The 24454-nt window shown below is 43.6% G+C and overlaps 1 protein-coding gene across 4 annotated transcripts in view; it reads left to right on the forward strand.

Annotated features, from left to right (window-relative positions):
• Window positions 1–24454, forward strand: part of grin2ba (glutamate receptor, ionotropic, N-methyl D-aspartate 2B, genome duplicate a) — a 117377-nt gene that overhangs the window by 12283 nt on the left and 80640 nt on the right. For all 4 annotated transcript variants that reach the window (XM_075453622.1, XM_075453623.1, XM_075453621.1 and 1 more), the window contains exon 4: window positions 19764–20408. In XM_075453622.1, coding sequence (XP_075309737.1) covers window positions 19764–20408 — 645 coding nt within the window. The remainder of the gene's footprint in view (window positions 1–19763; window positions 20409–24454) is intronic.

The raw sequence follows: 24454 nt of genomic DNA on the forward strand, positions 1-24454 counted from the left end.
CACATCAAACGTTCATGCCGGCCCCGTTTGGGCTTCTGAGAGAAATAACTGCCTCTTTTGCTGCTGTGTTCACTAGTTCATTAACACTTTCAGGAAAAGGAAACATTTAAGTAGATGGACTGTTATATTACTTCTCCAATGACTTCTGGCTTCCTATCGAATTGATGACCGTAGCTGGCTTGTGTTTTTGGAACAGTACAACCTGACAGCTGGCCTGTGAAGGATTCTGATTTGCCAGAGGGGCCACTTGTTTTAAAACGAATGAGCATTTCGCTATGTGGTAACGCTCGTGTACAGTAGAACAAGTTTACTGTATTATTATTATTATGCCTCTAATATGGCTGGTAATGCAGAACAGAAGCTTGTCAGTTCATTTTCCTGGCTGTTGTTGGCACGATCAGGACGGAGGAGAGGACCCAGTGAGGGTAAAATGACAGATAGTTGTGACAGTGACTGCACAAGAATACCTCTGGAGTGTAGAATCCAGGATGTTAGTGTATTTCTATGTATGTTTGTGTGTCGGATGTGTTGACGGGGTTGGACTGGGTGTGAAATTAAACCTCAGCCAAAAATGAGGCAATTATAACACGCTCACACAGTCAGACCACGATGGCATCCTTATTAGGGATGTGTCTGTTTGTGTGTGTCTGCAGAAAGACAACAAATATAGCTAACCCAAGGGAGGCTTTCAAACTGTTGCGAATACATGTTATGCAGATTGGATCGCTGATTCATCTAGAAACTCAATTAAAGGAGACACGTCCTGCCCTTTTATCCTTTATGAGGAAATTAGGGTTGAGGATGTAAGCAAGATTCTAATTATTATGAACGATATTTCCTCTGCTATGTGCGATGATGTTTTAGCAGGAGTAGTTCCGTGTAACAGGCTAATGGAGGCACAGACTCTTATGTTACAAGCAACATAAAAAAGAAGTAAAATTGCACTTTTATGCTTGTAAAAGGCAATCTTTGTTTTTTTTTGGTCCTGGTGCGCTTGTGTGTGTGTGTGTGTTTGTGTGTGTGTGTGAATTGGTCAAAAAGGGGAAAAGATTTAGAGAAAAACAAGAGTCATGATTGACAGCTTACACAGATGTTTAGAGGGCTTTTTTAATCCACTAACCTGATGCGCCATGTCAACAATCATCTCTCTATCACAATTGATCAATAGTGGACTTTAACCATTCACATACACAGAGCACAACAGCTGAACCAGTTTTTAAATCACGACCAGCTGGGATAGGTGAAAGAACATCTTTTCAGTTGAGAAAAGTCTTCAGGTTTGTTCTTTGGTCAACTAAGACTATATCAGAGTTAACTCTAACCTCTTCAGGCGCTGCCATTTTTCACGGGCATTTAAACCGTCTCATTACTGCCAGAATTGGACAGTTTTAAACCGCTATGTCATGGCCAGAGAAGCATAATTTAAAGCGCTCTTCATGGTGATCTTATGAAAAGAATCCAGATTGTAGCAGATGCTTTGAGTTCTGTGCCTTGTGTGGGCCTCTGTGACTCAGGCTTCCTCTGGTGCCTCCTGCATGTGCTTGATCAGATCGGTATCCTTGGAGTTTGGAGACCATTCAACACCTGGGGCTGTTTTTTTGTAATCCTCGAGCTGTTCCTGAGCAGTTTGCATGGTTTAGAGAGGCCCATTGTTCTGCTTGGAGAGGCCTCTGCCATGTACTTGCTTTCCGTGTTGCTTCTTTATTGTGATAGATCAGTTATGTAATGGAAGAGGTGGCATAAACATGCTTGAACGGCTGAAGTCGAGAGACGGTGTTCATTACTTAACACTGAGCTTTGTGCGCCTTATACATAAATGGATTATTTCACAGTATGTGTATGCATCATTCAGATTGATATAGCCGTGTGCTTGTGCGGATGTGTGGGAGGTGGGTCAGCGTGCGTGTCAGCGGACGTTTGTGTGCGTTTCAGCCGCTTCGTATGTGCACATGCGTGTGCACTTTCACGTTGGTTTCCATCATGATTGGGAGTGAGCCAGACCTCGGAAAAAAAAAAAACAATCAGTGAAAGTGACGGAGAACGAGAGGACACAGCAGCAAAAGCACACGCAACACACACAGACACATGCGCACAGAATATGGTCGTGAACCATCGAAAAGTTGACATAGTTCTTACTTTCCACTTGTCTGACTCATGCAATCACTCTGGTTCCCTTATCCCCATCCATCCTGCTTCTTTCCAGCCTTCCAGCTCACTTTGGAGCTGCTCGGCTCTCTGCGTCACTTTCCTCATCCAATGCTCCATCTCTTCCGCTCTTTCACTTTTCAGCATTCGTCTCTCCTTTCTCTCTCTCTCTCTCTCTCTCTCTCTCTCTCTCTCTTGCACTTTTTAAATCAAAATCTGTCCGTATCAAGGGACTCTGTTATGGTGGTGATTTAAATGGTGGGCCTGACATAAACGCAACATTACTGTCAGTGCAAAGCAAATTTCATCAGCCTTGGTTAAATTTGCAGTGCTGGCTGCTTTCCAAAAGGTTTTTTCTAACACAGCCAATATCTATGCCTACAACTGTCTATCTTCTACATTATCTCACGCTTTCCTTTTAAAAACACTTTTGTGCATCAGGTTAGAAGCATCCATCATACACATGTGGACAGGAGCTCGACTGATTCTGGAGTTTTGAGGCTGACTATAGTGAGTGATAGTAGAATTATGGCTCCCAACATAGAGATTGTTCTCCAAGAAAAATATTCTTGTGTTTTTGATCTGCTTTAAAACCATTAGAACTAAAGTATGAATATTCAGAGAAGACATTGCTGGACCCTAAAACAATGCCAGGATGTCTCTCACAAAATGCTTGGCAGGTGATTTGTTCAACCATCTATCGAGGAAGTGGATAAGAATGCAAACTTTACACGCACTCCTCAAATTAAAAGAAAAGAACTCCATGAAGTGGAAAGCAACCTGGAAGCTCACAGCCTCCTTTGATGGCTTCTTTAGATTCTCCATGCTCTTCGGCTGATAGAAGAAGTGATGAAAGAGGAAAAGAAACGGAGTGTAATGTGTTCTATGCAGGCGACTAATGGCTTTTACCTCTTCATTGTTATGCTAATGACGTTGACTTTGAGTTCAAGTTGTGCATTTACTCCTGGTGCGATAAATTTGACTTGTTAAAGTGGCGCCCCCCGCAGGCGGTGCCACTGACTGTCTCTGCCACAGGAAAGTGGTGACATTGCAAACCTTGCGAGACTTGTTGAATAAGGAGTCTCTGCCTCTGTGTTTGTCCTCTGTTCTTCACTTTCAGGTCATTAAAACAATTTCAAATTTATTGGGTGCATTGTTGGTGACCTGAGACCGAGTGGTGTCATCTGGATGGGAGTGGTCTAATTCAGGGAGGTCTCCCTGCTCTCCGCTTAAGGCTCTCGTACAGCGAGCTGACATTCAGCCGCTAGGAAAGTCTGTGATGCTTGTTCTTGGCGCTGGTTTGTCGTATAAGAGCCCTTATTCTGTGAACTCCCAATATGCCACACTTTCATTGTATCACAGACTGTTGGATGCCACCAGTTTAGATAACATAGTTATTTTAGATAAACCTTTACAACCGTTTGTCACAACTGTCAAACTCAAAAAAATGTGCACCAACGGTCGACTGAATACGTTTTCTCTCACGTCACAAATCAATGACATCTCTGACGTCTGATGCTAACATGCATGCGACAGCAGGCAGTGCACCAGTAAATGGTCATTTTTGATTGGTAACCCAGGTTTTCTATCAAAAAATGGTCATTTTCCCAACGCTGAATAAGTCTATTTCTGCCGTCTTGTCACAGCAAGCGGAAACTGAAATCTACCAGTCAGGTTTATACACAGACAGACCTGTATATACACACATGTCGGCACTCACACAGAGTTGCCCACAGAGCCTAACGCCTCGCTGTGAGAAATGTGATGCTTCCCAGTCTCATGAGTGTTAGCACCCCCTCCGCTCCTCTCCCCATCAGCCGTCTTCTACGCTGAACTCACTCTCCCTGGTGATTGGGAGCCTGCGGTTGGGTCTACATAAATCAAGATGTTACCACCGGCAATATAAGACTACTTTTTAATTAAAATTGTGAATCAGTCTGCTCTGATTATGAATTGTACTCCGCCGCCTCTGAATAAAATATACAGAGCTGACTTTTTCCACTCCCTTTTCCTCTTCCTCTCTCTGTCTCACTCAGTCTGCTCCTCCCTTTTCTCTCTCGTTGCTTGCAACTCAATTTTCCAACCAGAAAACCGAGGACGTCCACAGCAATCCTTGGCTGCACACAGCAACTGAAGGCTGACAGCATTGTGAAATAGCTGAGGAGCTTAGCGGTTGCATAAATATAATAACTCAATATGGAGGGCCTGGCCCCACTGGGGTCAACACCATTATATCACACAAAACAGCTAGGAGGACAGAAACACCACTGAAAAAAAAACTACTAAGCCACTGAGCCTTGTTTACCACTTACTGCCAGTCCTTTAATTGTGTTGCAGCTGGTGAAATATGTTGTTGTTGGCCTGGATGATCTTAACAAAGAGAGAGCAGTTGGTATTACGATCACAACAAGAGATTTTGTCCACTGGTCATGCTGAATGAGAACAGGATGGATTTCTAGCTGCTATTTTTTCTGCCTTCATGAAGTCAAGAGCAGGTCCTTTTACTGTCAAAAGAAAGTGACAAAGGGAGCACGATATACCGTCAGATGGAATAAAGTACACCCAACCTCTAACTATATCTATATGTAAAACAGCCTTAAAAGCCTCTCTAAGGAGAACCATCAGGTTGAAGCTAAACAACGTGTCTCCTTCAAAGCCCTGTTGCTAGTTTATGACCTTTGATTGTCTTGTAAGTACAGCTGACATTGTGCTAGGGAGACGGGGGATGAGCCAGGCCTCTTCGGAGCAGAAATCAGCTCACTAGTATGCAGAAACCGGAGTTGGAACACAGTGCAGAGCTGCCGCGGCTGCTTCGCTCAACATTATATCAGCAGTGCGGGGAGAAAGGACAAACAGGAATTCAATCTCGCAGCTTTGCGCAAACAAACTCATGAATGATAATGGGTTGCTAATTGAAGGTACTGGAGCGATTCACCCAGCTGACTGTGCCACTGCAAATGGAGTCCTCTCGGTAGTCATGGCAACAGGCATAGAAAGGCTCTGAAAGTACCCTGACCTGAGCTGGCATCAGATCATCTTTTACACATGCTCCCCCTAGTCATTGGCAGCATTTGGTTTTGTTTGCATCCATGAATATTTATAAGTAAACACTTTGCAGCCGGTGCAACTGTTTGAAAAGTTATGTGTAGATTGTATGGATGTCTGGATTTCAGATACACACATCCTGATGATTTTGGTAGTTCAAGTTACCGCTGCATGATAATTACGACCCCAGTTCCAAAAAGTTGGGATGCTGTGTCAGTGCGAACAAAAACAGAATGCAATGATTTACGCATCTCATTAACCAATATTTTGTTCAAAATAGAAAATAGAAAGCGTATCAAATGTTGAAAGAGACATTTTCATTTTTAATGAAAAATATAAGCTCATCTTGAATTTAATGGCGTCAAACCATCTCAAATGAAGTCGGAAGAAGGGCAATAAAAGCACCTGAGAGGCGGGGTATCTCAAAAGTAAAGATGGACAGACGTTTAGCAATTTGCAAAACAAAAACCAACAACAAAAAAAATACATCTAAATACTTAGAAGCAATTTCAGAATAATGTTCCAATCTAAATAATTCATCAAAAGATTCAGAGGATCTGGAGACCTCTGTGTGCAAGAGACACAGCAGAAAATCAATATCGGATGCCCGTGATCTTAAGGCCCTCAGTTGGCACTGCATTAAAAACAGGCGTGATTCTGTCATGGAAATCACTTCATGGGCTCAGGAACACTTCCAGAAATCATTGTCAGTGAACACAGTTCACCGTGCCATCCACAAATGCGGGTTAAAGCTCTATCGTGCAAAGAAGAAGCCAGACGGGAACATGAGCCACGAACCCGCCATCTTCTCTGAGCCAAAGCTCATTCAAAATGGAAAAGTCAAACTGGAAAACTGTTCTGTGGTCAGACTAATCAAATGTTGAAATTCCTTTTGGAAATCATAGATGCTGGAGAGGAGACTGGCCATCTGAGTTCAAAGGCCTGACTTCACAGCATTTCTAAGGAAATTTGATGTATGTCTGCAGGAGACCTTCTGTCATACTGGTCTTGAATTAGAAAACCTGTCTTTGCTTTGTGGAGACCAGTCTCACTCTGATGCCACCCACTACTTTTTGGTGTCCACCTGTGGCAGTGTGTTTGTTCCTGTCTGCTTCTATTCCTGCCAGATGTCTGCCAGTTAGCTGGCCAGTCTGACTAACTGCTTCTTTGTTTATCTCAGCAGCTGCTGCCTGTGTAACGGGCAAAGCTGGGTCTGTATGTTGTGCCGCTGTCTCCGGGGTGCACATCTCTCAGGCTGAGCATTGGACGGCATTAAATCCCGAGGACATCCATTGGAGAGACACTCTTAGATGTCATTATCCCTGTGGGGAGTCTCATCATCATCCTCCAGCAGAGAGGCACTCGGCACAACGGCCTGGGAAGGCTGCAAGAGAGACAGCCATGACGGTCTTAGGTCGCCAAGAAAATTGTGATGATCATGCTGAAAAGGCAGCAGCCACAGAAAAGGCTGAGGATGAACGTGGTCTCCGTGTGGTGTGGGTGATGGAATAAATCCATGAAAGCTCGAGATGGTAAAACCTCAACCCTCCTGCAGCTTCTAATCATAGCAAGTCCTGTGCAGGAACACCTGGAATTAATTGAAAAAATGTAAAATTAGCCACAGAACTGATAGCTGAAAATGAAAGTCATCAGTCAATATTCAGCCCAAGGGGGTGGTGAGGAGATAGCTCCACTAGTGTGTTAACTGTGATTGTATGAAATGGAGAGGTCTGTAAAAGATTAGGGATGACTTTATATAACCTTTTTTTTGCAGAAGTTTTCTTTTATGCACCCTTTTTCCTATTGCCCTCTACCTTTTGCAAAGTTAGCAATGTGTATACTGTTGTGACAAACTTGTGATTGGGCCATGTTTTTGCTTAAACACAGGGCATCTGTAGCCATGCCCATCCATACCACTGGGAGAGGCAGATGCTGAGCACGCAGCCACACTGTCTTCCTTCCCGTTCAAGCAAAACATCAACTTGAGATTGTTCCTCCCACAATAACGTGGCTGAAAATATGCAACCTTTTGTTTCTCAGTAGTACGCACACAAACACACTCAGCCTCACAAAGAAAAATGAATAAATAAATAAATAAAACACTTCCACACCTACTGTACTAATCCAAAAAAGCAGAATCCTGGTTCCAAAAATAACAGCTTGGGATGAGATGGACGGAGGAGGACAGATTATTGAAGCTCTAATCTGAAAAGCTGACAATAAAACAATGTTAAGTGATTACAACACTGTTACTGGCACGTGGGACAATGCATAGTGTGGCCAAGTTACGACTGAGTCGTTGCCCTACAGCGCCACCTGGGTTTGTCAGAGCCTTGAAACTCGTCTAATCATTTGATACTGTTGTGGAGAAATTAGAGTCGAATCCCGCGTTGGTCAGCCGTCCATTGGGGAGTTTATTGAACAAACCGTCACAGCAAATGTGCATACAGAATGTACAAAATGTCCGACGAGCTCATCTAGTGACACCCTTTTATACCGTTTTATCATAACAAGTGTACGTGGCCCTCTCCGGAGGCGCCTAGCTTTCGCAGTTTATCATAAACACGCTCCTTCTAACTATCAACAATATTCTGAACCAGTCAACAAGGCCCAGGATGTAACTAGGCCAGAAGTCATGAACATGTCATGACATCCTTCTCCCACAATACTAACACGTCAGCCTTTCAAACAAGAGCCCAACGGACAACCGCACATCTTCTGTTTCAGTTTTGGTTGCGTGCACCTGGTCCTGTTCTCTATCCTGTACTCACTCCGACTGCAGAGCAAAGAAAAAGCCACCAGAACAGTCTCCGTGTGGGCCACTCTGAGCCAAACCCAACCTCCCCTGTCTGTCACACCCACACAAGGTAAAAGTTACTCCTGGGTAGTGACGCCTCAACACTAACCCAAGCTGGAGTATTCTTTCAATCTCAAATCCTATGCTCAGTAAGGAGGTCGTCCACAGGCTCAAGCTGTACCTCAGCTTCAACCCAGGCTGGACCTTCACCTCCTCACCTTCTGATTTCGTGAGGCTTGTCGCCCCATCCAGGACCCAGCAGGGAGGTTGCTCCTTTCTCAGGTCACACTTCACGCATTCAGCCTCCTCCTCCTCCGGTCATGATTGCCGCTTTCAATGATTCTGCTTTTTTCTGTGCAGTTTGCGGCACCTGTTACTTGTTTGCTTGATTGCAGCCTAGGGCTTTTGAGTATCTGAGTAGTTTATTTAAAAAAAAAAAAACTCACATGCACGCTTCATATGCCTTGCCCTACCTTTCAACAGACTCTGGCATATACAGTATACACTCCTGTAAAGGTCTTCGGGGAATGACACGTGTTTTGAGGCATTAATTCTGATATAATGCATCGAAGAAGTGAGAAAAGGATGGATGAAAAGAGGCGGAAGGAAAGTAAAAGAAAATTAAGGAAGGAAGTGGAAAGGAAAGGAAAAGGGTGGAAAAAGGGATTTCGGCAATGAAGCCACAAATCACGGAGAAGATTAAGCATCCCCTCTGTGCAGCAGAGTAGGTGTAAATAGAAATGTGTCTCTGGGAGAGATCACAGAGACCAAGTGCTTATCTCTCAGAGTGTTGTCAAAACACATTTGTCAGTCTGAAGCATCCAAGTGTCTTTGTGTCTATAGGAGGCTTGATATGCAGAAATAAACAGCTGATGGTAGATGTAAGATGGCTGGCAACAGCCCTGAATGCCTGCTAGAACAGGCAGACACACATCACCTGTGATTAGACAAAACTGTTTTCATTCTGGTATGACCCCTGACTTGATGGACGAGTGAGGACGAGTAAGTTGATCATTCATCATCCCCGAGCCTGACTCCTTAAGCTACAGAGCCGGCACATCATCAAACAGCTGCAGGCACTTGTACCCATTCAACAGCTGTTACATTTCACAAAATGATGAGAAAATGGTTCACATTGAGACTGTCTCTGCCCAGTAAATTAGCCAAGGGAGTTTGGGGCTCTGGCAAAGCTGTACTCTTCCCCTCACAATGTGTTGTGTCCTGTGGGAGCGTCTTTGGGCGGCTTGTGGACTCCCTGTGAAGCTTTCAGTCTGGATGCTGTCGGAAACAGCTGCTGGGGGGCTGTGAAGCGTATCTGCATTATAGTTACTTTAATTGTGATCATCATTTGATAATAGATGTGTTGTTTGTAAGCTAGAACATGCACTTTTGCCCTGCCACATAGAGTCTCTTAGCGTGGCTTTGAAACACCTGCCATTTTGTCCTAGACTGGTCATCCCGGTGAATTCAACTCAAGAGATGGTACAAATAGGAAAAACCCATAAAAACAGGATCTGCAGCTAACCCTTACAGTTGTTGGTTTCTACAATCTGAGAGATTGCATAAAAATTGTCTAGTATGGGAGACAAGCCGGGAAAAGAGAGCAAACAGAGGAGCAAATACACAAATACTCGTGTTCAAGTATACCACCCTCATCTGCAGGAAATGTATTAAAAACAGATTAGATGTTGGCTCGCCCAAGTATGTAAAAAAAGGCAAAAACGGTTCTACCCACAACTGCAAAAAGCAACTCAATAGAATTAATCATGAATAGGATTTTATTTGAATAATTTCCAGTACACCTAATATAAGATGTAACCCAGTTTTGGTTCTAATGTGGTAAAAAATCTGTGTTTCTGAAGCTCTCGTGTCTTATGAAGGGCCATAGAAGCACTTGCCATCTGGTCAGGATAACTGACCAAGTGGCATGCTTCTACGCACTCAAGTCTGAAATGGTTGCAAGTGTCCAGCAGGCTCTGATTAACTCAAGCTTTTAAAGCCAGTCTTTGGTTTGGCATTTACAGGATTTTCCCCATCCTCCTCTATCTGTCAACAGAACTCTGGCTGGAGGCCAGCTGCAATTTCTATCAACATAATTTCATCAATTTATTAAGGCCAGCCACTTCATGCTGTCTTGTAATTGGGTGAAGCGGGATGATTTGTCTAAGGACTAAACTTACATTGCATCTAATGCATGATCCACCGTCTGTGAAGACTTGGGCTGTATGCCAATGAGCATGGATCAACTTCACCTTGTAATATCTTTTGGGAATCATTATATGTTTTTTTTCAGGGTGGGCAACGATTAAAATTTTTTATCTAATTAATCCCATTATTTCCCTGATTAATCACGATTAATTGCATTTGTACGCAAAATCCAAAAATGAATTCAAAAAGAAGTGTATAGCTTTTAGCATTTAGTTTTATTTTAAATGTGCTGCCATATGAATGAAAGTGCCATAACATTTGTTGTGCAAACACACTTTTAACATCAGCATCTTTCTGTAGTTTTCATGTAGAAGCCTCGCTCCACTGTCTGTTTCCTTGAATACTTGCTGCTATCAGTCGTGTGTTTCGCTTTTAAGTGATATTTTAGACTGGAACTACTACGGTGATAAGACAATTCAACTTGGCAGTGTTTACAGATGACTTTGGTTCTGTCGACTCCGCCGTCTGGAAGAACTTTAAAATGAAAATGGCCGAGTAAAAGTTCCGTACCCTTCTCCGTGTTTGGTGGATCCGCCGATTACTTTCTTTTCCGGTTCCGCAGCAGACAGCAACAGACTTTTACAAAATAAAAGCCTGTGAGCATCAGACTTGTACAATAATAAAATAAATAATAAACCAGGGGTGGTCCGTGGCGTAGTGGGTTGAGCAGGCGCCCCATGTACAAGAGGCTATAGTCCTCCCTACAGCTGGCCCAGGTCCGAGTCGGACGGCTCTGTGCTGCGTGTCTTTCCCCCTCTCTCAGCCAAATGTTTCTTTTTTATATATAAAAAACAAAACAAAAAATGAATTAAAAAAAAAAAAAAAAAAAAAATTTAAATAAATAAATAAAACCTGCATTAATGCGCGATAAAATATTTATCGGCATTAAATAATTAACGAGTTAACGCGATAATAACAAGTTAAGTCGCCCAGCCCTATTTTTTTTTTATAAACACACCCTTGGCATCTCTACCCACTCTGTAGTGTGTCGTGCGATTGGGCCACAACCTATTAAACCTCAGATGCACACGGCAGATGAGTATACCTTGATTGAACATCAGCATCTTTCTGTAGTTTTCATGTAGAAGCCTCACTCCACTGTCTGTTTCCTTGAATACTTGCTGCTATCAGTCGTGTGTTTCGCTTTTAAGTGATATTTTAGACTGGAACTACTACGGTGATAAGACAATTCAACTTGGCAGTGTTTACAGATGACTTTGGTTCTGTCGACTCCGCCGTCTGGAAGAACTTTAAAATGAAAATGGCCGAGTAAAAGTTCCGTACCCTTCTCCGTGTTTGGTGGATCCGCCGATTACTTTCTTTTCCGGTTCCGCAGCAGACAGCAACAGACTTTTACAAAATAAAAGCCTGTGAGCATCAGACTTGTACAATAATAAAATAAATAATAAACCAGGGGTGGTCCGTGGCGTAGTGGGTTGAGCAGGCGCCCCATGTACAAGAGGCTATAGTCCTCGCTGCAGCTGGCCCAGGTCCGAGTCGGACGGCTCTGTGCTGCGTGTCTTTCCCCCTCTCTCAGCCAAATGTTTCTTTTTTATATATAAAAAACAAAACAAAAAATGAATTAAAAAAAAAAAAAAAAAAAAAAATTTTAATAAATAAATAAAACCTGCATTAATGCGCGATAAAATATTTATCGGCATTAAATAATTAACGAGTTAACGCGATAATAACAAGTTAAGTCGCCCAGCCCTATTTTTTTTTTATAAACACACCCTTGGCATCTCTACCCACTCTGTAGTGTGTCGTGCGATTGGGCCACAACCTATTAAACCTCAGATGCACACGGCAGATGAGTATACCTTGATTGAACATCAGCATCTTTCTGTAGTTTTCATGTAGAAGCCTCACTCCACTGTCTGTTTCCTTGAATACTTGCTGCTATCAGTCGTGTGTTTCGCTTTTAAGTGATATTTTAGACTGGAACTACTACGGTGATAAGACAATTCAACTTGGCAGTGTTTACAGATGACTTTGGTTCTGTCGACTCCGCCGTCTGGAAGAACTTTAAAATGAAAATGGCCGAGTAAAAGTTCCGTACCCTTCTCCGTGTTTGGTGGATCCGCCGATTACTTTCTTTTCCGGTTCCGCAGCAGACAGCAACAGACTTTTACAAAATAAAAGCCTGTGAGCATCAGACTTGTACAATAATAAAATAAATAATAAACCAGGGGTGGTCCGTGGCGTAGTGGGTTGAGCAGGCGCCCCATGTACAAGAGGCTATAGTCCTCGCTGCAGCTGGCCCAGGTCCGAGTCGGACGGCTCTGTGCTGCGTGTCTTTCCCCCTCTCTCAGCCAAATGTTTCTTTTTTATATATAAAAAACAAAACAAAAAATGAATTAAAAAAAAAAAAAAAAAAAAAAATTTTAATAAATAAATAAAACCTGCATTAATGCGCGATAAAATATTTATCGGCATTAAATAATTAACGAGTTAACGCGATAATAACAAGTTAAGTCGCCCAGCCCTATTTTTTTTTTATAAACACACCCTTGGCATCTCTACCCACTCTGTAGTGTGTCGTGCGATTGGGCCACAACCTATTAAACCTCAGATGCACACGGCAGATGAGTATACCTTGATTGTCTTTATTGTTTGATTATTATTTTAGCTTTGCATACACGCATCTAGCTTCTCTCACACACATGCAGATCCCTGTGTGGAGCACGGGAGTAAAATTTGTTGAAACAAAACATTCAGACGAATTCTACGGGCTGCCTTCATTTGTCCATGAAGAAAAGAGGGAGGCGAAATGGCTACAATCATAAGCCAATAGTTTACTCCAGATGATGCCTGTAGCACATCATCACTCTGCCGCCAGCGTGAATTGGAAAATAATGTGTACATATGTGGATCGTATTGATGAGTCCGTTCGCCGTATTCAGTCACAGCAGCTGGAGAGGAAGGCAGATAATATCACTTTGTGCCTTTTCCAGACAAAAACATCTCAATATAACAAGGATAAAGCCCTCTGAATGGGTTGTCTTTGATGCTGCGGTGGGAAATTTGTTTGCTCACTCAGGACTCTTCCAGCTCGTCACAGATGTAACGAAAGCAGAGGCACTGAAAGGCAGGGGGGCTGTTAGTCTGCAAGAGACTGGAGGGTATGACACCATTCAACACATTACACACACACAAAACACTCTCTAAAGTTACAAATAAAGTGGAAATTGTGTGCAGAGGCGTAATCATAGACCCTTTGCAAAGAAAGTGATTGTGGCCCCCGCTGCTTTCCTCCTGACATAATTAACCCATAAATAACTTCAATCTGTATCTCTAATTATCCACAGCCCATAGTTACAATGAAAAAAAATATAACAGCAATAAACACTAAATATCAATTTTCCTCTCTCAAGATCTCTCCAGAAAAGACCTTTAGTCTGTTGTAGATTTTTTTTAACATGAAACTGCGTTGTGTCACAGCCCAACAAAAGGAGGCATCACCTTACAAACTGTTGCTAAACACGGACTTTAAGGCGCAAACAACAGCCTCATTTTAGGGCTTGGGTATTCTGTTCCCGTCCTTCCACCCACCGCAGAGCCGCGGCGCGTGTGTGCGCGTGTGTGTGAACGACCGCCCCCGTGTCTCGCTGCCGTGTGGTCAAAGAGGTTGTCCAGGTAACGTTTTCTTTTATCACCTGTCAGCAGTTGTTCTCTGGGTCAGTGCAAGTTGCCGCCCGAGGGTTTAGCCTGGAGTGTGACACCAAGCAACTTGAGAAAATATTCGTCAGAAATAGCCGCTCTTCACACTGTTTCTTGCTGCAGAACGCCAAAAGCCACAGACGAGGTCTCCCCTTTTCATCATTCATTTTCGTAATTAAATCAAATGCTAGCAATTATACTCTATAAGTAGCCTTAAGTGTGCGTGGCTTTGACACAACGGCTGGTGCTTTTTTTTTTTTTTTGCTCCTGGAGCGTCTGGAATGTAAGCCTCTCATCATAAAACTCTTATTTCAGTTCAAACTTAGTGGTTAAGATAAAGTACATCACGGGCATCTAAAGTCATCCGGAGAGATATGGAGGGACAATCTTTCTGTGGCAACTTCTGCCGTTTTCCCTGATATCCAACTAAGTAATGAATATGAAAAATTGTCAGCCGCCTTTGTCCTCCAGTTTTCATGCAGCTAACGCCTTCAACAAACCTGACACTTACCACATAATGAGAAGAGGGTGATGAGAGAGCGCGAGCACAAGAGAGACATAAGTGGGAGGACTGAGAGGAAGCATTGTTCGGAGACGAAATGACAAAGCAGAGAAAGCGAGATCTGCATAGAGTTTTTAAAAAAACGACATACAAGGGGGGGATTTGAGAGGAAGAACAGCTATGGGCACTACAGTGTCCCCTCTTTCTTGAAATTGGGACTATTAGGCTTAGGAATTGGCCCTGAAGCCTCAGCAAATGCTTTAGATTGCAAAGCCTGGCCGGTCTGCTTTGTTGACGGGCGGGTTGGTGGTGGTGATGAGCAGCTGCATCAGAACACCATGTACAGACACACGTCCAAACACATAATCACGCGCACACCACCTTCCACCTCCACAGCAGACTGCACAGACAGTCTTCCATGAATATTTATCAGAAGACTTTGAGTTCATACATTAGATGGGCATTTCTCTCGTAATCTCACATATCATAGGTTTGGCAGTGCCTCTAGGATCCAGCTGATTTCCTCCTTCAGCGGTATGCGTGCAGTGACCCACGCTGTGGCCTGGCTACGTCCCCCGGGCAGCACGGGCTTTCTCTCCTAAAAAGGCCCCTCACAGACAGAAAAAACATTTTAATTTTTGTCACATGCCCCCGGCCGTTGAATCAGTTTCAAATCTAGGTGCGCACGTTGCTGAAGATTGCCGCCAAGGCTACATCTTTCTGCCAGCTTTCATTTGAACAAGAGAACATAAATGTCAGCTCTAAAAATGTATTAGGCCGAGCAAGCCACTGCTGGCACCGGTCACAACCTTTCAAACCACATTCATCAACGACACACACATTTATGCCGCCCACAAGCGCACAAACCATTCTCGGCAGTAATGCCTCGTGTCCTGGTTAGATTAATCACAATGAGAGCAGAATATGTTGTGATTGGAACGGAGTGCTCTTGAGTCCCATATATCAGAGACTGAACTCAAACAGAAGGCTGCCTGTTTTTTCACCTGCGGAGCCAGACGCAGCTTTGGGATTGACAGGAAAGCTGCTTTTTAAGCACATTGTCTGTGTTTGTTTCGTGCAGAACCACATCATGACCTGCCTTGCAGTGCTTGGTCTTTGGAACCCTCCCGTTGTGTAAAACTATATCAGATGGGGGAAAAAAAGAGAGACGTAAGGTAATTATAGTGTCGTAATATCTACATCATCCCCTGCTGTGTCAACTTCCTGTGACAACAAAGTAAGCCGTGCAGGCCTTGAGGTTAAGTAAAATTACTATTTTCTCTTTCGGTGTCCATTTTGGCCCTCTTAGTACCTGCTTTTGTTTTTCGCTGGGGTGTGTAACCACCGGAGACACTGACTTCCCACCTAATTGGCTGATGCCCTGTGGCATCTGGTCAGAAGCAGATACAGGCGGTCGTAAGAAGGCGTTAGGGACTAGATAATAATGTAATCTCCTTCATCTTGCCGCATTGATAAGAATCGGTTTTGCATTTGAATGTTGACATGAATTAATTCGCAAGTTAGTCACAAGTTAAAGTAAATGCCTGATTTCTGAGACATTTGTGAGGATGTTACTTTGACAGGTACCACTTCGTTAAAGATCTAGTCCTTACCCGAACCATGTGGTTTTGTTCTATAAAACCAAACCAAACAGCAAGTGGGGGCCAAAACTGTAAAAGAAGAGGTCTCTCATGAGATTCAATCCTGGCCCTGTAGGATGAAAGTCCTGCAGCTTAACCGACTTTAAATTGTAATTACAGCGTGAGAGGGAACTATATTATGCAGGAAGTTTTAATGCTGCCACTAATTTGGCTTGTAGAGTATGTAAGAAGAACTTGTCACCTCCTGGCTGGGTTATGCCAATGACATCGCTAGTTTAGGGTTTAGGAATCAAACCTACAGAGTTAGGGTGAGAAAGCATTCATAGTTAGTACAAAAAGGTGTTCTTTTTACGGCACGAACGTCATTGTAATTTTCACAAACGGAATCTTTACACTTTACATGCAGTCACTCTCACGACCACTAGAGATTTCATATACTACAAACGTACTTAAAGGCTGTTTCGGCCAGCATGAGCCAACGTCGAGTCGAGACATATTTGATTGGAGGAAAGTCTCATATTTCAAAGTTTCCTGGTGCTTTAAAATGTCCTATGTCCAGTCAGCAGCTCAAAACCCACTTCTATAGAATCTGAACAGATGTTTTCTTGCAAATGAATGTATATTTCTTTCAAATTGATACCTCTGTATTTTCTGTTTTGCTGTCATGTCTGTGAAAAAGACCAAACATGTCGTATAGCTACTGTCGCCAGTGGGATCTAGCTGAAGCGGGAAGTACTTGCATGCTGCCATATTCTTCCAAAATGGCTGCATGGAAATCACAGCGCCGTGTGACTTTGTGTCTCGATAGTGGAACAGCTTCGATTGCAGATACTGCTTCATGTTTGTCTTTAAAATCCTGAAACAAATCTTGCTTCTGTTTTAACAAAGGACGGAGCCACGCTTTGCTGGCTGTCTTTGCTTTTGAATTGGGTTGTGTGAAAAGTGACCACTGTCCAGTCAAATGTGGTTACAGTTCCCTCATGTTTCTCTTTCTCGTCTCAGCTCTGGCAGGGAAGTTGCTGTTGTAGTTTTCGTGACTGATTTGAAAGTGGCTCTCCATATTCCCTTTCCTCTCAACAAAGATGCTAGTTGTACCAGATCGGACAAATGGACGTGATATTGGACATAGTGTAAAAACACTTCCTCCGAGAAGACTGACTATTATGTTCTAAATTCCTTCTTCCCTATCTAATTGAATGTATTCACGCTATCAAACGAGTATAGAAGCACACTTTGTCATTGTAAGAAATGCTTCTCCATTCAGCAAACATTCCCTTATCTTTTTTATTAAAAGAAAGCAGAAAAGTGTGTGTAGGGATTGGGACCTCCGTGGTCTTGATCTGGCAAAGACCATCTGCAGTCCACGTGTGTGTAACTGATATGGCTGCTATGCGCGCTGTGTGGGTAATGGAACAAATGGTGGGTGAGATGCGAGGGCTGGCTGACGGGGAAATGGGGTCATTTAGTGTCATAACATCACTTGTGCGATGTACAGTTTATTACACGCCTTTTGTGTTTCTTCATGAGACATACTTTGACTTGCTATGAGACTTTTTAATGGCCTCATCTTTCTGAATGATCATTGAAGTTACACAGTGCGTTTGGCTAATATAATCTGTACCCCGGGGGCGTGAGTCTGTTTTGAGTGCCGGTGTGTGTATGTATGTGTGCGCAGCTGCAGGGTGCTGCGTGCATGTGTGTGAGGCAGAGAAGCTACAGAACACGGTGGCAAATGTGCTGTTAGTGTATGGATGAAAAACGACAAGTTTGTATATGTGTGTGTGTCAGAGGTCTCCATGCTCATCTCTGTGTGAGAGGAACTTGTGTGTTAAGATACACCCTCTTTCACTGTTCACAGCAGAGTGAGTACACTTTGGACTACATTGCTGCATTTACATGATCAATGCTTATTACAAAATGTCTGCTGTGTATGTGTATATCTCTATGTCCATCAACTGTGTCTGTACATGTGCGCATGTAGGCCTATTTTAATTGTTGCCATGGAAACAGAGTGCTGCCAGAGAAGTCCAGATTCAAAGAGGACATCTCTTCCTCTCTCTGTCTCACTTTATAACTCTTGCTACTCCTTTCTTTCTTTCTTTCTTTCTTTCTTTCTTTCTTTCTTTCTTTCTTTCTTTCTTTCTTGTTGTTGCTCTCCCTCTCTTCCTCCATCCTTCTCTCTGATTTTCTCTCCTCTTTTGCTATTATCTTCTGTGGTTTACACTCTCGTCTCCTTCTCGTTTCCTTCCCTCAGCCCCTGGTTCCCACTCTGTGTCTTTGTGCTTCTTATCATTCCTCCCTCCTTCGTTCCCTCCCACCTCTCCATCTTTCATGCAGAGTGGTGTGCAATCGACCATCAACACAGGGACCTGTAATTAGAGCTGGCGAACCTCCAGCAATTAGTTTTCCCTAAAGAAGTTGTTTTGTCATCTTATCATACATCCCTTTATCCCTCTTTCAATCTTTTTCTCGTGTTTTCCTCCTCTCTGTCATTTCCTATCTTATTAACTGTCAGTTTTGTGATGTGGATATTGTTTAAGGGTTTTTGTTCATCATAGTACCTTCCATCTGCCTTGTTAGCAACAGTCATGTTTGAGACATACCCAGAATGCACCACTCAAGTTTATGAGCAACTACAACCCCAGCATCCCTGCTAACTCTGCCCACAGTGAACTTCTCCCACCTACGCCTACTCTGACTATATGCTGATAAACCCAGGAGGACATATGCCCTCCTACACAGTCAGATGTAAACAGACAAAGGTCACAAGCATTTTTCTCAGAGAGCAACCTTTTATTGCTTGCTCGTCTCCAGCTGTTTTGCCGCCAACATCTCTTGTCTTTTCTGGATCGTGCTCATTTTCCTCCTTCCTCTTTCTTTTACTCTTTTCTCCGGCTCACCTGGCCCTCCCACCCTTCTGCATCCCCATTAATGAAAAGCTCTATAAATAAGCAGAGCAGAGGGAGTCAGTCTGACAGCGAGAGAAAGATACGGTCAAGTAGAACGTTGGGGGGGGGGGCAGAGAGATCAGGAAGGAAGGAGGGCTGGACAGCAAATGGCTGTGAGTGGTAAACTACGCCAATAGGGGTTGGATGAGGGGGGCGGGAATCATATCAAAGCTTTGTGAGATGTCCAGAGCGCTTCTGCCGTCAATCATTTAATCAATTTCGGCGTCAGTCTGTTTGTCTGCGTCTCGGGTTGGTGTGTCACTCATCTCGCTCCAGACAGTTTGTCAGTCAGCCCGAGTTGCTGTGGAGCCATCTTTCCCTCAATCTTCCCTTTCTATCATTTGCCTTCACTGACTTTGTTCTTTCCTCCTCCCTTCTCCCTGTTGCTCCCTCCTTTTCTTCTTCCCTTGCATCCTCCCGTCCTCTCCTTCCGTCAACAAACTAGCATCTCACTTATGAAGTCACGAGATGCATGAGATTAACTTCTTCTTCATAACATTCGGCATGAATTATTGATTCGTACAAGATTAAACATAAATGATACACCATTGTACTGTGTATCTGTGCTTGTGTTTAAAGGCTATTTATGTGTCCGCCTGTGCATGTGTAAAGCCGCCGTTTATGCAAGATTTCCCACTTCTCCTTCCTCTCCCTTCACTGCTCCAATTTCTGTGAACTGACATCGATATACACTGATTCATATGATGTATGTAGCCTCTCTGCAATTCACGGTATTCAATAAGTGTTTTAATGTTATTTCATGTTCCCTTCTCTTCATCTCCTTCCTCTCTCCTTTTTGTTTATTTTCTCCCTTGGCATCTCTCGTTGTTCTTTTCTATCTCCATCCATCTTTTCAGGTATTACTCTCCCACTGCTACACCATGCCTGTCTGCGGACGACGGAGCTCCTCCCCACCTCGCTGCCACGCTGGGGCCTGCTTCTTCACCCACTTGGTTGCTCAGGAGCAAGAACAAGTTCGAACCCTGCATCCACCCCTCCCTCCATCACTTCACCGCCGCACAAGCACCTCTCTCTGCCTGCCCCTTCTTTTTCTGCTGCTCTGCCTTCTCCACTTACCCCCGGCCTGCCACTCACGGAGAGAGAAGGGCGGGGGAGGCGGTGGCGGCCATGGTGGCCACTACGTTCCCATCCCCCAGCCCCCTCCGCACCACATGGCCCTGCCCAACATCTTGCGTGGCCTCAGCATCGCCGTTGTCTTGGTGGGCAACTCAAGCGAGGTGGCGCTGGCAGGGGCACGAGAGAAGGAGGACTTCCTTCACATCGCACCCAATGTGGAAGTGCTGACCATGAATGAGACTGACCCTAAAAGCATCATCAAGAGCATCTGTGACCTAATGACCGAGCACTGGCTGCAGGGCGTGGTGTTTGGAGATGACACTGATCAGGAGGCCATTGCACAGATCCTGGACTTCATTTCAGCCCAAACCCATATCCCTATCCTCGGAGTGCGTGGGGGCTCTTCCATGATCATGGCTGCCAAGGTAGGACACTTGTGCCCAAGATCAAAGGTTTTGTAAAAAAACAAAAGTTTACAGTAACTGAGTGAGGAGGTACGCGTCAGTGCTTTAAGCAGTCGAAGATTAAGAGGGCCCTTATATTAGAGACAGTGAATGGAAATTGTTGGACAGCAATGATGAATGGCGAGTCCTACTATTAGCTGTGATTTCTGTGATAACAAAACAACACTTACACTTTCCATTTTTATTTATGGTCTCATTGGGTATCCAATACCCAACAAAGGTGAGAAATCCTTTAACCTTAAATCTCAGATAAGTTTTACTTTAACTGGCTCCAGTTTGCTACGAAATGTTCTTTTCAATCGACAAAAGTGGAACTATTGCTTGTAAAAATCCTTTTGACATTATGTCAACTTTAGTGGGATATAACTGTGTTCCTGACCTTTGTTAGATTCAGCATGCCTCCTCTTTACAGTGATGGCAACAAAAGAGAGTATAACAAACAGGAGCGCTTGTTTTGATGCACTCTTAAGTGCGAAAGTGGTCCCCTTATACATAAAAATGAAACTGAAAACAAACAAAAAATAAAAATCAAATTCAGCGGTTTGACTGCAGGGGGGTGTTTCTCAACTCCTCCCGTATGACCGTACAGTTGCCCATTAACACCGTGCGCCGAGAAGCAGACAGGCAGTGTAAGCTGGGGTGCGTCACTTGAAAGACAAACTGTCAACCGGGCTGATGCCAGTGACTGCATCAGCTGGAGACGGCACCAGGACGGAGAGTTAGATCCCTGCCTATCTACTGGGCCTCGCCTAATGGGATAAAGCAACCTGCTGCTGCTTTATCTGTGTCTTCCTGGGATCTGGGTTTGGACCTAAAATCAGCTCATTCAATTGATACTTTGAGCATAAATCTAACTGATCTGAAAAATAAGCAGTCCAAGGAGAGTTATCTGTCCATGCAGAGAAAGTGAAAACTTGACAGAGACACTTATAACAGTTTCCGCCACCCTTGATAATTTGCATGAATTTGTGCGATTCAGGGCTTCAGGCAGAACTAACGCGTGCAGTCCTGCTTCTCATTTACTTTAAATGAGGTGATATCATGTGTTGTCAAACTGAATTGTGTGCGTGTTGCTTCGCTTACATTGCTCATAGCGGCATTGCCACAAGCCTTTCGAATTACCAGTGTTGCATCCCTGCAGGCATCAGGCACTCCCACAGTCAAGTGAGTACCACCACATAGTCTCAGGCTTTTCTCTGCTATCCTTGTTTCCGTGCTGTCATCTTTGCGTTCGTCTGCCGACCCGCCGGTGTCAACAAGTCTTTGTACCGGCAGAGACATGAGCTGCAGTGACATGGCAAGACCAGCGGCCACATATGAAGCTCTTCTTTCTGTTTCTTCTCATTACAACTCTAAGAGGAGAAATGGCAGAAAACCATCCACTCCACTTTAAAAATTAATTTTTTCCATGCACAGCACACATCTGCTTGCAGTACAATCCCTCATCCGCAGAGAGACCTTCTGAGTTTCCTGTTTGCTCCATCCTTGTGTTGCAAACTCATATACCTTTAACCTCCAACCCCCGAACACTGTTAAAAACATATAGATCCTCTGAAGCACACCTACCCTCCTAGAGCATTTGGTCTGCATTCTGCTTTAGAATGGATGCTTGTGTTTTACAGCATCAAAAAATGCAGGCAAGTGGGAGGAGGAAGGCAGCAGCTGGGAGTCGAGAGATACGTACGTGGGCCTGCTTGTGTGTTTGTGTGTGCAGGGACAGTATTATTTATTAAGCACACGTGCCCCGAGTGCAGCAGGCAACAGGAAAGGGCAGCCTTTTGTGGCAAAGGTTTAAATAGATTCCCCAAGCCACAAGCCAGAGTTTGCCTCTCCCGAGAGCTTCCTCCTGGCTGCACCCTGGAGAGAGGAACAGGGTTGTGTTAAGGCTCTCAGCCTGCAAACGGATTCGTGTCTGCCTAATGGACTGAGACAATGGAGTGGCAAAAATACCATAGAGAAGGATCAGAGAAAGGGGAGAGAAAGAGACTTGCGGTTAAGTGGAGTGATTAAGATAGAGAGAAGAGAGTGATATTGGGCGGAAAAGAATTGTGCTTCGAGTGAAAGCAGCTTTGAGAGGAGAGGCCGCACTTGGTTTATTAGTTTTGGTCAGATCAGGTGAGGTTCTGAATGGGGCCTCCTGTGGAGCAGCCAGTTTGACAATAATCAAACTGGGAGGAAAGAGGGGATGGAGAAGGAATGTCTTTGAAAGTGAGAAGTAGAGGCTTTGAGATGAATAGAGGAGTGAGACAAACATAGAGAATACTTTTCCTTCAAATGGACAGTACAGATTGAGAAAAAGCGAAAGAGAGTAGGTGTGGAAGACAGAACGAGGGGGAGAGTTGGAGTGGAGTTTAAGAAAAAATGGACTGCTGCAGTATTTTTATTTTTTTCCTGAGCGATCGTCTCAAGGAAATGGACTGACAAAGGATGGGAAATGGGGATTGCAATATGAGGTGTTTATCTTGTAGCCTTGCACCATCTCACACACACACAAACACACACAAGTGCGCGCACCCGTCAAGAGTGAAGGCCAAATGCTGCTATTACAGTTGACAAGACAGCCCCTCCTTTTTCATTACACATCCAAGAAAAAATTATAACAGGCAGCGACACAGAAGGCGGAGAATACAACGTTTGGATTTCTAGTTAGGGCTTAAAAGGGGAAGAATTTGGAGGACTTGAATAAGATAATTCCATAAAATATACCCTCTGGAGTGCTCTACTGTAGTGCTGCTGGAAGAGTGAGGTCGGATCGGATGATTGGAATACTATTTTTCTGGTCTCCTAAGTATCGAGTCTTTCTCGGTACGTGTTAAAACACAAAGATAAGCACAGCATTAGGTGCCCGTAAGAGATGCAGTCTCTACAGTTTCACTGACGTAAAACAACACTTACAAAGTTCTAAGTGTCCAGCACATCCATTTCTCAATCAGCTTTATTAACTCTGAGTCTTCTGACGTTTGTAAGAAGAACAAAGCTAGATATTTTAGACAATTTCCTCCAGGGGATGGAGCAGAACTGCAGCAGTGGCTTAGCGATTAAAAAGTCTGACTACAACTACTACATCCATCACATGTCTGAATGCAGCTTGCTGGTGGGAAATGTGAATGAACTTTCTGTGGAGAAGATTAACTCGTATAAGCTTGAAAGTGCATGAGTTAACAACATATTATGCACATTTTCACAATCTAACATGATTTCCTCAAGTCTTAATGAAATGTCTCTGACCTGACACGGTTTTGTCAAAAATACCGCAGAGTATAGTACAACAATTCCTTTTTGAACCATGAATTTTAATCTCTTTTCACTGTACCCACCCCGTTTCTGCAGGGTCTTTTATTTGAAACTTGTCCCAAAGCTTCGAGCTACTCTGCAAACATAATTTGGACACAAATGACCCTCATTAACCCTTGAAATACTTTCATATTATATAAGAGAGCGTTCGTTCCCAAACCTGGGAGCTCACACTAGCACACACATCAAACTGAGCTCAGACTACATACAATAAACTTATACTTTACTTACATTTCCCTTTGTTTTGTAGTACAACCATGGACTTTTGTTACTGGTCACTCTTTCTAGGCAGAATTTACCACTAATCTTGTGTTGAACTAGCTCACATAGCTAAAACACCATTCCACAAGTCGGAAAGCTGAAGTCAGGTACCAGCTGGATGGCAGGTTGACATTCCATTAAAAAAAAAATCCCCCTATTTCTTCGTCACATGTTTGCTCAATGAACTCAGGGCTTCACTGTTACTCTATTTCTCTGTTTTGTTTCAGTCTTTTGCTTATGAACTATTGCTAATATGGGTTACTTTTAACTGGAGTTTGTTTTTTAGGGGTGAGGGTGGTGCATTCAGAGACAAATTGGGAATCAGAATTTTCATCTTCCGCTTGGTAAAAATGTATAGAACGCCAGTTAGAAGTCGTGTTTCCTAGTTTGGATATAAAACATTAAGCAATGTGCTGGTAGAGCATTATTAGCACATTCCTCAGCAAGAATTC

This window comes from Odontesthes bonariensis, chromosome 21 (assembly GCF_027942865.1).
Source record: "Odontesthes bonariensis isolate fOdoBon6 chromosome 21, fOdoBon6.hap1, whole genome shotgun sequence".
Lineage (NCBI taxonomy): Eukaryota > Metazoa > Chordata > Actinopteri > Atheriniformes > Atherinopsidae > Odontesthes > Odontesthes bonariensis.